At 45.2% G+C, this 14,907-nt stretch overlaps 1 protein-coding gene across 4 annotated transcripts in view; it reads right to left on the bottom strand.

Annotated features, from left to right (window-relative positions):
* LOC309842455 (ubiquitin-conjugating enzyme E2 E1) overlaps positions 1-6,126 on the bottom strand; it is a 77,226-nt gene extending 71,100 nt beyond the window's left edge. The window contains exons 1-3 of one of the 4 annotated variants that reach the window (XM_082686663.1): positions 5,927-6,126; positions 4,630-4,814; positions 565-615 (exon numbers count right to left, since the gene is read on the bottom strand). In XM_082686663.1, the coding sequence (XP_082542789.1) occupies positions 565-615; positions 4,630-4,781 (203 nt within the window). In that variant the 5' untranslated portion in view covers positions 4,782-4,814; positions 5,927-6,126. Of the gene's footprint in view, positions 1-564; positions 616-801; positions 1,020-4,629; positions 4,815-5,926 lie in introns of those variants that run through there. The other 3 variants (XM_082686664.1, XM_082686665.1, XM_082686666.1) reach the window with 3 other exon arrangements.
* Positions 6,127-14,907: the final 8,781 nt, after the last annotated feature.

The following is a 14,907-nucleotide window of genomic DNA, read 5'->3' as shown; positions in this document are numbered from 1 at the left end:
ATACACACGTATGTATACATGGAAGAGCTTAAATCTATACAATTTAAGAAACCTTTCTATCAAGGCCACAAATGTCCTGAATTGATCTGCCAAAGTCCAACACAGAATTTATATATACAATGAAATAAGCTTGAGAATCTGTTGTGATTTAACTCTATGATCTATTAGCTTAACACAGAGCTTGAATAACAGATTAAGATGGCAAAGCAATTTTCTAAACCAAAATGTACCTGAGTATCTAAAAAGGTTTTACATAATCCTTAATGACATATCCAAGGTCCACAATTAGGCCAAATGTACACCTTTAAATTCATTTCACAGTTCTGTTTTACATAAGTGTAAGGGTCCACGCCAGATAAATTCATTACTTCTCTTCAGCATTGACACTGAAACTGTCAGAGGCTCACCAAAACTTTACTTCCAGGTTAATCAATTTCAGCTGTTACTTGATGTTAGCACCAAAATAATTCATGAAATAAAAGCAGTTTTTAATAACAAAAAGAAAACCCCCAAGATAAAGATTAGAAGATTTTTAAAAAGAAAAAAATGTGAAAGGAAGCTCACCTGCAGTTAGGTGGAGGGTCTAAAGTGATGTCTGCCAGTTCCTTCTGAATCCTGGAGTCAGGGAAGTGAGAGAGAAACACAAGAAACATGAAGGCGTTGGTAGCCTCCCACCGGTAACACACAGGTCTGGCAGATAACCCTAACTGCCTGCCATGATAACTGGGTTCTACTGAGGGAGACGGAAACTACACATCAAAAGCTTCAGGCCCATAGTTTAGGAAAAAACTTCTTTCCCACCGGCAGTGAGCTGGCGGTCCGGGGTCTCCTGCTGTTATCTAAAATGTTTCGGTTCCAGTCTTGCCTCGCACACCGAGGCAGTTGTATTTCTCGGGGTTTTCCATTTAGGAAATCACTGTAAAGCTTCGCTTGCGGACTCGTTTCCCAAGTTGCATTAGAATGTGCCGGGACACACTCACTTCTGCGCTGCACGTCTTCCCTGGACCGAGAAACCCAAGCCGCCGCGTGGGTGGGAAGGGTGCTGCCCCAATCTCCGCCCGGGTCACCCCCCCCCCCCACTCCGGGCACCTCGGATGCCCTCCCCGCCGCCTCGGCAGGGCGCCCTCCCCAGGCCGTCCCGCGTCCTCAGTGACGAAGCCAACATGGCCGCTCCCCGCGAGGCCCCTCGGGTCCTGACTGACCTGCCCCGCGTCGCGGGGTGCCGGCGCAGCGCAGGCCGCAAGGCCGAGCCCCCGCTCGGCTGCCCGGGCTTCCCTCCCCCAGCCCGCGCGCGCGGGACAACTCGGGAGGCGCACGCCAGACCCGCGGGTGAAGTTGCGGACCAAGGGTGGCGAGAGCCCGCGCCAGGACGCACAGCGACTCCCCCACTCGCCTCCACCGCGCCCTGGGACCTCCAGCCTTCACGGCGCGCGCGGACCCCTGGGCGCCAACACTCCCGCCCGCCCCTCCAGCGAGACTGGACACTAGCAGCCGACCCGCACAGGTGCACCCAGCCTCCGTCCCGCAAAGCGCTCGCACTCTAGGCGCCCCCCCCCCTTTCCGGACCTGCTTTTTCCTGGATATCCTCTAAATTCTCTTAGATCTGCTCCCTTCCTTCTCCATCTCAGCATGAACACAAAACCAGGGACAATACACCCCCTCCCCGCGGCCCCTGGCCCATTTTCTATCTTTGCACCAACCCACGACTTCACAAAGAGCCCCATCCCCCACTCCTAGGCCGACGCCACCAAGCAGTTCACACCAAACCCTGGCCTTTGTCTTCTGCTTACCTAGGCGCTTAGAGCATCAATTAATAAGACAAAGTTTGAGACCTTTAAGCCTGTGACATCTACCTTCTATATTTATAACCTTTCTTGCTCCTATCACATAAAACCCCAAAGGGCTACCGTACAACTTAAAAAAATCTCACGGAGGTAGAACGGTAGTAAAAAACTAAACACACACACTGTCTAAAGGCAATCAGAATCACAATGGTTGCTTTTCTCTTTCCAAAGGTTCTCTGAGGGTGGGAAGATAGGCTGGGTAGATGCAATGGGCAGTAGGTTTCAGAAGGCATTGTTTTCTCCATATGTAAGTAAAGAGAAATTAAGGGTGGTTATTAGGGAAGTTCTTTAGACCCTCCTATTGGAGGACACTTCCTGCCCCCTACAAATCTGGTGAGCTTTAGAAGGCGGTTTGATCACAGCCTTTACAGACATCTACTTATCTGTGTCTTGCTAAATTCTTTTGCTACCAATAAGCATTTCAGTTTTGAGACATTCCCAAACACCCGGGCTGTTTGACTCATTACTGTATGTTGGACTAAAAGTTTGGAATCCTGGTTTCCTGATTCTTTATGTGCATGTTAGAATGACTATACCTTAAGACCTATGAACATAAGCAAAAATATCCTCCACCTGAACACAACTTGTATAAAAATACATATTGACTTCACTTCTTGCCAATTCAACCTCTACTATATTTACTGAAAAGGTGATTACTTCTTTAATACCTAAAAAGTATACTACCAGTTTTAACCACTTCATCTCTACAACTAACATTTGCACGATTTCCGTAATACTGACAAAAGATTCGTACGAGTAACATACGTTTCACAGAATTATTCTTTTCCAGACCACTCTCAATAGGAGCTTTTCATCTACCCATGGACTACAAACGAAACCACTTTCCAATATGCAGTTAAGTAACTTTATGTCTACCAATTCAGGCTTTTTTATTCTATCTCCCGGTATATGGGCCCTTTCCAAGTCTACAGCAACACTCAACTTCCAAGTCAACGTATTTCACAGAGCAGCTTTAATAGGGTCCCACTAACATTAATTTTCCCCTTATTCTTTCCAGGATATGCTGCCCCTCTCCCATTTTTTGCCTTCACTATTAACCTTAGCTCTGCTTTAACACTAACAGCCACTCTTTCCATAAGATATTCAAGGAGCGAAAACTGATGTTAACTTTATACGTAAAATTACCCCTTGTAGCTTCCCACCTTTCATTTTTTGTACACCTACTAATCTCTTTCCCAGGAATTTTCAAATAAATTTTTAAACTTCCTTAGCATAAATGGACAAATTGTGTGTAATGAAAATCTCCCTCAGTAATTTGCTGACACAAAGGAAGACTATTTTATATTTGACACCTGTGTTTTTACCCCCAAATATATTATGTGCGCCAGTGATATCCTGGTACACAAAAAATACTAATAATCTGAAGCAAATATCCTGCCTTACTCAGGTCAGTACCAAAGCTGTTCCAGCATGGATCAGGGGGCACAGGTACTGCAGGTCAGGGTAGTGAGGGGTAGGGAGATGGGGAGATTAAGGAAAGCCCTATCCAATGTGAGCAGGGGAGATGCCAGGTTCTGGACTAATAAATGCCAGTTTGGATTCCTGGGAAGCCGAGGTGCCATCAAACCACCTCTCCAAAAATAAGCAGAATCTTGCGAAGGTATCTTGCCATTTAACTCTAAACCTCTATATTCTTTAAAATAAGCTAACATCTCTCCTTCATTCCCCCCACGGTTAGATCACCAAAGCACTTTACCAAGTTTTCAAATTTCTGGAAAAATGACGGAACAAACTTTGACTCTGAGTTCCCGGCTCACTACTCAGTGGAAACTAAAGACTCACATTCTGTTTTATTTTACGTTCCTTTAAAAAAGATACCCCTATCTAACCCACCATTTGTATTCCTTACTGTCTTCCTGGTTTGCCACCTGAAAGTTTAATGACTGTCCACCTGAGAGCAGCAGGATTTATGAAAGGGCACGGGGTTTCCCCAGAATCAGAGAATATTACTGAATGAAGGATGCTTGAGATAAAAAAAAAAAAAAGTAGGTTCTTTTAGAGACTAAGAGGAAAATAGTAAAGAAAAAAGAACCACTGCTTGAATTCAGTTTGGGAAAAAAAAAATTTTTAGAGCATATGAGAGGATGTATCGTGAAAAAAGTGAGTCTCCCTTTAATTTGGCAAAATTGAAGTTTTTAAAGAGAAAAAGAGAATCCCCCAAACAACCTACAACACCCATTTTACATCATTTATCATTTGCCTCAACTCTCCAAATCAGAAGAATCTCTTTAAGTTCCATCGGAAAACACCTGTTTTCACCTATTAAATTTTTTACCCCACTAACAGGAGTTATTCCTTATGCAGTTTATGCAGCTCCACTCAAAAAAGATCACAGTGCAACAGGTGAAGAGGAAGCAAAACGGTAACAGAATTCATTCTGATAGAGTTGTCTGGGCAGGTATTAGTAATTAAGTGGGATGACAGCCTTGAGAAGGGTCACAAGCTAGTGATTAACAGGACAAGTAGTTTGAAATCAGATTTGGGGGTCACTAATAAAAGTAATGAGGATTCTTACAAACTTTAGCAAGAAATGAGAGAGGCAAGCCACAACAGCTGCACGTGGGTAACTATTAAAAGGGAAAAACCAGAAGCAATAGAGTAAAATAATTAAAGCTTTTCCAAGCCCTTTTTTCATTTTTAACAGCACGCAAACCAAGAGGAGCATTCAAGCTACCCCTCATTGGGAGGCAGACCAAACGAAGCAAGCAGCAAGAGGCAGTTCGGAAAATAGGAAGCCTAGGAGGTTGGGGGTGGAGTACGGTACCTCTTGGCGCTGGTAGAGAGGAGTTTGGAGTTTTTGCTCATGCTGACTTTACTCTCCTTCTTCTTGGGGGTGTTTGCTTCTTTCTCGGTTTGCTGGTTGGAGGACGAAGATGAGGAGGAGCTCGTGCTGGCCCTCGAATCGTCATCCGACATAGCGAACCCCCCACCCCACCCCGCAAACAGCCCCTGCAGGGGGAGAGAAACAAAACAAACACACAGACCATGCAGTCAGTGTAAATAAGGAACTCGGGTGCTGTCAGAAGGGCTTTGGCCAGGGGTGCACCCGGCCGCCCACCGCCCTCCTCTCGCTTTTCCAAGTCTTCAGGCCCATTAAGGCTTTAGCAAATCCGACGCGGCTCGTTTATTTTTGGCCCCAAGTGGGGGACGCGGAGGGAAAACCAGAACCAGCTCAGGGAAAGGCCCCTCCCGCGCCCCCCGGGGCTCCCCTCGGGGCAGGGAGGGGAGAAACCAAGCAGGCTGAGGGCAGGGTGGGGGCGCCGAGCGCCTCGGCGGGGCAAGGAGTGCTGGCCTCGGGGCTGTTTCAGTGGGCTTTCCGGGGGTCGCGGGGGGCCACTGATCAGGGCGAGACAGCTGGGGCCAGGAGTGGAGTTTGGCGAGGTCGAGAAGAGAGAAGGGGCGGAGAGGAGTAAGAGAGGAAGCCGAAACGGGGGGACGGAGGCGGGGAGCGGGTGCCCGGTGGGGGAAGGGAGAGGCCGGCGGGGGGGGCAGGGGCGACGAGGCCCAAGGCCCCCCCAAGCGCCGCGCCCCGACGCCTCTCCCCGCAGGCCTGTGGCTTGGCCGCCCGGCCAGGGCTGCGCGGCTGGGGCGGGGGTCCCGAGCACACGCCCGACAGCCACCCCTAGTGGGGGTGGGGCGAGGGTGAAGGGGGGGCTCGGCCTCCACAGCGGAGGAATAACAATGAGCCCTTCCGCCCCGGAGGGGTTAATCCCCGCGGGCCCCCGCCCCGGGGGGGAAACGGGGCTCCCCCGCCTCCCCCTCCCCCGCTCCCGACCCCCTCAGCGGCCAGTGGGGGGCTCCCGGGGCAGCGCTGACAGTTCGAGCCACAATGCCCCCCCATCCCCGACGCGGGCGGCCCCCGCACCCCACGCGGCCCGGGGTCCCTACCCATCCCCCGCGGGCGGGCCCCGGACCCCTGGGGCTCCTCGGCCCCTCTCCGCCCCCCCTCAGCCCCGTGCCGGGCGGTCCGGGAGGCGCGGGTCGGGGGAGGCGGCGAGGGGTGTCCCCGAGGCCCGGCGACGCGGCCGGGGGGCGGCGGGCGGCAGGGGGGATCCCCGTACCTCTCTTTGTGTCTGGCTCCTCCGTGCCGCCGCGGCGGCTGCTGCTGCGGCTGCGGCTGGGCCTGGCCACTCGTGTCTCTCTCTCGCTGGGAGAGAAGCGGAAGTGCAGCAACAGCAACTATTAAACAGGCAATGGCTTCCCCCAGCCACACACGCTCGCACACACACTCCTCCTCCTCCTCCTCTTCGCCCTCACCCCTCCCCCACCCGGCCCGGTCCCACCCACCCGCGCTCCCCTCCCCCTGCACACCTCCGGGGGGGGGGCGCGAGGAGGACACAGGGGACCCCGGGAAACCCACCCCCCTCCCCACCCACTCCCCCACCCCAGCGCCGCCGCGGGACGCCAGAGAAGGGGCGAGGGGTGGGAATTTTCTCTCAAGTGGTTTGGGGACCCGGATCCTGGGCTGGAGAGGGCAAGCCGTTCCGAGATGGGCGCTGGGAGCGATAGGAACTGTATGGAATAGGGCGGTCACGAGAGGAAGTTCTTTCCAATAAGGGCTTTTGGAAAGGAGGGGGACAAATTGGTAGGGAAGGTAGTAATTTGGTGGGAAGGACTTTGGACCAGAGAATGCAGTGGAAACTCCCCCGAAAAAGTGATCAGTTTAAGGGGATAAAAGAAATCCTACAACAGGGTTTCCCTTTGAGCTGACACTGGCTTCACCCTCTGGCAATTTACCTGCTAAGAGCAGAGGTCGGTTTAGGCACGCCTGGGAGAAAAATCTCAAAGTTGGAGTTTTCTGCTCAGGCACGTGCAATTTTACAATTTTAGATTCTTTTAGTCACTTTTCATAAAAAATGGTGGTGTGTTGTAAAAGTGATACAAAGGATTCGTGACAGGTAAAACCAACGTGTATCGACCTTACAAATTGTGAGAAATCACTGGGAAAAAGAACCCTTTGCTACCTTTGCTATTGAATTAGACTGGATTTAGAATTTTTGGTGTCAGTTTACTTTAAATAGAAAGTTGGATTTTGAAAATTAGATCCAAAGTTTTGGGACTCTGGAACCTGCTTAAACAATAATATAAATGCTATTCAAATAATATTTTTAGAATAATCACTCAGTAATTCTTATGAATTGTTCCCTGTGTAGCACTTTTACCAAGGTTAAGATTAAGCCATCAAAAAAAAAAAAAAAGATGAATGCATCAAATTATGATTTAGTTTCTCACTTATCATTTCAGTTGAAGGAAACTGAAGATATATGTGCAATGCCACATATACAGGATCTGGTACATTAAGGAGCCACTGAGAGATTTCCATGGGCATTCTAAATTATCTCCTTCAAATTGCCATCCTTTTTCATGGCAACAGTGGCTTCAGTTACCATAAGGCAACACAACAGGTATAAAGCTTATGGCAAATCCACTAAGCAGGAAAACAAGCATTCTTACCACCCACCTGAAACCCTTCTAGCCCTCAACATTGAAACTCCAACTTTATCAGGACTGAGAAAGTGATTGGGCATGCTTCTTAATCCTTAGCAGGAAACCTGTATCTACTGGGAATTGCCAAGATTCAAGAAGTGGAAAAAAACTTTATAGGTCATCATATCAGCCTCCAGCCTCCTACCTTCAGACAGAGCTATCCCTCAGTCACTCCAATGCATAGAAATTTTGAAAGAACTCCACACATAGCATTTGGTTTCAGGAGTCCTGATGGAGCATATATATTTTTTTAAATGACATTCTCTGCTCTATGTTATTTAAAAACAACCACCAAAAAATTCTCTCTAAAACCAGGTTGTAGGGTGCCTGGGTGGCTCAGGTGGTTAAGTGTCTGCTTCTGGCTCAGGCCATGATGCCAGTATCCTTGGACCAAGCCCATGGCTGGCTCCCTGCTGCTCCGTCCCTCTTCCTGTGCCTGCTGCTGTCCCGGCTTGTGCTCTCCCTCTCTGTATCAAATAAATAAATAAAATCTTTTAAAAAAGTATATATTTTTGTGCTTCTAATGAAAAAGATATAAATTCAAAAGAAAACGATAAGCAAGTATGAAATAAACTGAGTTGGAATAAAGGAAATAAAGTTATTACAATTGAGGCTTTCTTTTACAAAAATTTGAGTTTCTGATACATTAAAATACATGTACACACTATGAGTATGACCAGTAAAAAATCATGTATGTATAAAGAAGAGAGCTGACAGAACACAGGAAAATAAAAGGTTTGATTTGTTGATATGATTAGGACAGTGGGTGAATTTTTTCTTCAATTTTGGTTTGCATATGTCGCATACTAGGATACTAAATATAATAATATCTAAAGAAAAAAAATCCTGAACATGGTAGTTTGTGTTTATTGTTGATGCTTGGGTTGGATCTGTCCCTCGGGAAATAAATCATGTAATCGAAGGGCTCCTCCTCTATAAGAGAAGTGTTTTCCCAACGACCAGTCTAGAAGGATAGTAGCCCTCTTTTGTGTCCGGGCCCTTATCTCTAACCTTGGTTAGTGCTTTATGGTTTGAGAATGACCTATTGAGGGGGAATAAAAACCTCAAAATGTTTAGAAAAGAATTCACTGCTCTCAAAAGACTAATCATTACATCAGATTATTTTAAATATACAGTTGTCTCAGTCACAAAAAACTAAAAATTCATTTGCAACCTTCCAGTTTTACTTATTAGCTACAAGGCCTAAGGAGTTAAATTGAACTCCCTGAGCCTCAGTTTCCCTGTCTCTAAAGAGCAAGACTACCTGTGCTGCACTGACAGGCAGAGCTGTTAGAAGAGTCAAATGAGGCTCTATGATAAAGATGGTTTGTTAACTGTTATGCAAAGAAAATTATTAATAATCCCACCCTGATACTAATTCTCAGGAATTCTGTTATGACATGGAGCCTTTATGACTTAGAATTGATGACAAATATAAAAAGCCTCCTATGAGAGAGTCAAGGAACCATAGAATTTTATTTACTAGACGGGGCCTAAGATATATTCAAGTTCAAATTTCTAGTGTTATAGATGGAGAAATTAAGGCAAAGAAAGCCTGCTTATGTCTTGTTCAAGGTCATGCAGTAAGTTGGTGGCAAAATTGTGGCTATCACTCATGCTGCCGAGAGATGATATGGTGGGGAGAGGAGGGGAAAGCCTCAATTACATTAAAAAATGTGTATTAAGGGGCACCTGGGTGGCTCAGTCGGTTAAGCATCTGCCCTTGGCTCCTGTCCTGATCCCAGAGTCCTGGAATCAAGCCTGCATGGGGGAATCTCTGCTCAGCGGGAAGCCTACTTCTGCCTCTCCCTGCCTCTGTCTCTTCCTCTGCTGCTCCCTCTGCACTCCCCCTGCCACTTCCTCTACTTGTGCTCTGTCACTCTCATTCGCTCTCAAAATAAATAAATAAATAAAATCTTTTAAAAAGGTATTAAATATAAAAGAGCTCTGGGGGTGCCTGGCTGGTTCAGTCGGTGAAGCAAAAGACTCCTAATCTTAGGGTTGTAGGTTCAAGCCCCACATTGGGTGTAGAAATTACTCAAAAATAAAATCTTTTTTTTTTTTAAGATTTTATTTATTTCTTTGACAGAGATCACAAGTAGGCAGAGAGGCAGGCAGAGACCGGGGTGGGGGGGTGGGGGGGACAGACTCGCTGCCCAGCAGAGAGCCCGATGCGGGGCTCAACGCCAGGACCCCAGGATCATGACCCAAGCCTAAGGCAGAGGCCTTAACCCACTGAGCCACCCAGGCACCCCAAAATAAAATCTTTTTTTAAAAAATTAAGTAATATTTTCGGGGCACCTGGGTGGCTCAATGGGTTAAAGCCTCTGCCTTTGGCTAGGGTCATAACCCCGGGGTCCTGGTGATTGAGCCCCGCATCTGGCTCTCTGCTCAGCAGGGAGCCTGCTTCCTTCTCTCTCTCTCTGCCTTCTTCTCTGCCTACTTGTGACTTCTGACTGTCAAATAAAAAATATATATAAAAAAAACTGGGTAATATTTTCAAAAACATATTAACAATTGGTTGCCTGGGGGTCTCAGTTGGTTAAGTGACTGCCTTCAGCTCAGGTCATGATCCCAGAGTCCTGAGATGGAGCCCCATATCCCTGCTTAGCAGGGAGCCTGCTTCTCCCTCTCCTTATCTGCCGCTCCCCCTGCTTGTGCTCTCCTGCTCTTTCTCTGTCAAATAAATAAATAAATATTTAAAAAAATAACATATTAACAATCAAGACAGATGGGAAAGTGGAAAAAATGGAAGCAAGTTAAAAGAATCACTACTTGACAACATTTACTTAAAACAATGACCACCACTGAAGTTCCTACTCCCCATTCTGAGAAAAATCATCATTGTTTATTTATTTTATATTTTTGGATATATTTTAAATAGGTAATACATTCTCATGCTATGTCATTTTTAAAGAAATCAAAGGTATGCCAGGAAAATATCTCTCTGCCACTCCCCCAACTCTGCGGTGGGCTGTGCTTAAGCCAGCAAATGCATACAAATACACTGGATGCTTTGGTAGGAATGCTCAATTTACATTTAAAAGATGATTGCAGTCACAGAAGCCCAAGTGATGTAATACTGTGATATCTCTGAGCTTTGAGAAAGTGGGCTTCAGTTTTTACTAATACCTATTCCTTATCCTCAGAATAATCCAACTCTTTTCCTCAAGCCATCTTTAGAGTATCAAGTACTTTTAAGTAGAAACACTTGAAGATCAAGGTGTTGACTGATCCCTAGTAGGTGAAATGATACAGTTGATTCAGAAGAAAGGGACCTAGTCTAACTTTTGAGCATTCCTATTTTTGGCTCCTTGCTTACATTGAACTTCAGGTGTTTCATAAAAGCAACTGTTCTCTTTGGCCAATTTCACATCGAAAGAACCGTCAAGCAAATTAACACTTGTTAATATGCGTTTTTAAACTTGCCTTATGGCTGGATAGAAAGGATTTCCTTTTTCTGTCAAAAGAAAAAAAAAACTTACGTTTGGAATTTAAAAAGAATTCCTATAAAGGCTTTCTGAAAATACGGACTCACTGCAGATTTCAGTGCACTTGATTTATTTTATGATGCTCCTTTGCCTGAAAAATGCATTCCTTACACAGAGAGATAAGGAAGGTTCGCAAGGAAGGGTCAATTCCATAAAGTCTAATGATATCTAGGGCTTTTATCTTCAATTCAGGTCATTTTTCTGTAGGCCTTTTTTAAAAAAACACTGATCCCTTTGAAGGACCTAAGCATTGTTAGACTTTAGTGGTCCTGAATGTTGCTATCACAGGAAGCTAGGACAGAGCTAAATTATTTTTTTCTACCACATGGAGGCATTGAACAACCATGTGATTTTCAAAACTTACCAAGACTTGATAAGAGTCTGGTGCTTTCTCAGGCAAGGGCAAAAAGGTTTGTTTGATGCTGACAAATGGGTAGCGTTTAGTAGGAAAGCGTTCTCTCAATTTATAATTTAGCATGTCCTTTGTAGAGCTTATTCTCTAAACAAACTAGCTTCTTCAACCTTCTTTATATTGATAACGTAAGGACTATATTGAAACATACTGGACTGCAATTCAGGCAGTTTGGGTTCATTAATCTCTGAAACCGTTTCTTAAACTTAACACTTTTTTTTTTTTTAAGATTTTATTTATTTATTTGACAGAGATCACAAGTAGGCAGAGAGGCAGGCAGAGAGAGAGAGGAAAGCAGATTCCCTGCTGAGCAGAGAGCCTGATATGGGGCTCAATCCCAGCACCCTGGGATCATGACCTGAGCGGAAGGCAGAGGCTTCAACCCACTGAGCCACCCATGTGCTCTCCTTAAACTTAACACTTTCATAGTTTTTTTTAATTTGGGAGGAATGAAATAGTAGGGAAAAATTACTTCTATTTCACTCTCTAAATTATCTATTGTAAAACTTTTTAAACATCACTTTCCCCGCAGTTCCATGGTGTGGCAACTCTATAGTCAAGGATCCGGTTTTGAATCCAAACTTTACCTCAATAACTGCAAAACCCCAGAAGCGATCAGCGGCAAAGACACCAATCTTGACTTGCTGAGCATACATGACGAGTTCTGTCTTTGCAGCAGACAGTACTTATGTCTCAGCCACAAATCAATTAATCAACAACATTTATTAATCGCCCCATGTGTGCTAAGCATAGTACTGGGTGTCTCAGCAGATGTAAAGAAGTCTAAGAGGTACTCGCTGGCCTCCAGCAAGGGCCGGGGGAGAAGGGATTATAGCTAAGCCAAGAAGGACAAGAAAGACTTGGGAAGACAGAGAGGCATTCCCTGAGATGAAAATGGCATATTTTAAAAGGACTTTATTCATTTATTTGAGAGAGAGTGAGAGATCACAAGCAGGGGGAAGGGTAGAGGGAGAAGGAGACTCCCCAGTGAGTAGGGAACCTAATGTGCAGCTCAATCCCAGGACCCTGGGATCCTGACCTGAGCTGAAGGCAGATGTTTAATCGACTGAGCCTCCTAAGCGCCCCGGGCGTAACATTTAAAAAGATAGGGAAAAATCACCAGACAGCCTCAAAGTATTTCATTGTTAAAATATAGATACACATAAGGTAGAAAATACTTTATTATTAAAAACTAAAATAATGAAACCGGACTTTATTCTTCAGAGTTGTCACTGGTTAGGACACCTGGGTGGCTCAGTGGGTTAAAGCCTCTGCCTTTAGCTCACCTCATGATCTTAGGGTCCTGGGATCCAGTCCTACGTCAGGATCTCTGCTCAGCATGGAGGCTGCTTCCCCCTCTCTCTCTGCCTCCCTCTCTGCCTACTTGTGATCTCTGTCAAATAAATAAATAAAATCTTAAAAAAGAAAGAAAGAAAGAAAGAAAGAAACCCAGAATTGTCACTGGCATGAAGGACAAAGAAAAATGGGATTTCAGAGTAAAGGGTAGTAAAGAAGCTTGAGAGCTAAATGTAATATATGATCATGGACCAGGTCCTGTACAGGATGGGGGGAAAATTTGTAAAAAACAGAATCGGGTCAATTGAAAAAAAAATTAGAATATGGAATTTAGATTAAAGTGTTGTATGGATGTAAAATTTCCTGAAGTTGATAACTATACTGAGAATATTCTTGTTTCTAGGGAACACAATCTGGAATATTAAGGGGTAAAGAGGTATGATGTCTGTAAACTATGTAAATTACGAAGAAAAAAATTAACAATGTGTGTTGGGGGTAGGTGCAGAGAGAGAGAGGAAAGGAAGGAACAAAAGCAATGTGTCAAAATGTTACAAATTGGTGAATCTGGGTAAAAGGTGCATGGATATTCTCCTTACTACACTTATGGTTTTCCTTTCAGTTTGGAGGAACAGAAATGTTTCTGTCAGAAGGAATGAAATGCAGGGAGATGAAGAAGAGATTACTAACGCATTTCATACCTCTATATTGTTTCACTTCTCAAAAGAAGTGTGATTCCTTTAGTACGTTTTAAATCAAACCACTAAGTCATTAAAAGAACAAAAAGATATGTGGAGGCAGAAAACCCAAGAAGTGACTGGGGAGCCCATGAATAGGCTAATTTAGTTAAAGGACTCAGAAAAGTGACTGGATGGACAGAAGGATGAAGAGTGGGTTCCCTGAGTTTGCAGAGGGACTTCATGGAGAGTTAAGAAGCCTGGATTTCATTATAGGATGAAAGGTACCAGGGAAAGACGCGAAAGGCATTTTAGCTTCAGGGGTATTTTAAGAAGATTAGTTTGATAGAAAAGGCAGAAAGGAGAGAAAGGAGTCAAGGAAACCGGGAGGAGGCCATTGAAGAGTATATGCATAGGGAAGCAGTTCCTAATTCCTAATTCTCTGCACTTATTTTAATTAACTGCAGTTTAGTGCTGAAGCTCTGGGAATTTCAGTACTGTGAGAGCAGAGACTATGCCTACTTAGAACTATATAGAACAATGCTTGGCACCTAGTAGGCAAGCAATACAAAATTCAGGTAGGGAATGAAAACCATCCTTGTCTTTCATAGTGGTGATTTATTTCCCTTTTCCTGTCTCCTATGGTGTTCCATCATTCCACCCAGGGGTCCACAAGGGGCTTGTGGAATCTGTGGTGCTTTTCCCAGGGGAAGCATAAGTGACCCCAGGGCAAGGCGTGCACTGACCCCCAGTCCCCCCAGCATGGCAAGGAATCCAGACATTGACATCGGAGTTACAGAATTCCAAATTGGAAGAGCTCTAGAGACCATGAGATGGACCCAGTTCTGTTGACAGACAAGGAAGCTGAGATCCAAAGAGGCAAGATGGGTTTTCAGAGATCAGGCAACTAGTTAGCAGCAGCCCTTGGAAGAATCCAAGTGGACTACGGAGATGTGTGGAATCTACATGCCTACCCCCTCTAACATGGAGCAGCAGACAGTGGCCAGAGGAGCCAGAGGTAACTTGCTTCTGCGGAGGCAAACACATTTGTATTTCATCTTACCCAGTCTGCTTTCTGTTGATCTGGGCTGTCAGAGGTTTTGATACCCACTCCACAGTATACGTTAGGCTAGATCCAGATTTACTACACACACACACACACACTCGCACGCACAATTCTTGCTTTCCTAAACTACTCACTGAATTGAAGCAATCCTAAATATCACAGTGCAATGGTAACAGATATTTGCCCAGTGTGGTTGTAAGAAAAGAAATGAGATTCCTACATCCCCTTCTTCCTCCCTGACTTTACTCACCTTGGGAAGTCTTTTTAGGTCTTGGGGAAGAGGAAAAAGGGTTGGACACGACCACTCTGGCTTTGTGGCTGAGGTTACACCCATCGGCATCGGTTTCCCACAGGTTGTGAGGAGCTGAAAGTTGGAGAATATCCTAGCCCCGTTTTCCCACACCTCATTCTTCCCTACTCCTCCATCTAGTTCAGGGTAGTTAAGAGAACAAACAGACGAGTTTCTATACCTGTATAGCCTCTTACTAGCAGTGACTTCAGGAAAGTTCTTCAACCTGCTCAGTCTTCATGCTGCATCTATAAAACTGAACTAATAAAACTCACTTCATAAGATCTTTTGAAGGTTAAATGAGAAATGTCTGTAAAATGCTCATTA

This window comes from Mustela nivalis, assembly GCF_964662115.1.
Source record: "Mustela nivalis genome assembly, chromosome: 1".
Classification (NCBI taxonomy): Eukaryota; Metazoa; Chordata; class Mammalia; order Carnivora; family Mustelidae; genus Mustela; species Mustela nivalis.
This window is presented reverse-complemented; position numbering and strand designations above follow the sequence as displayed.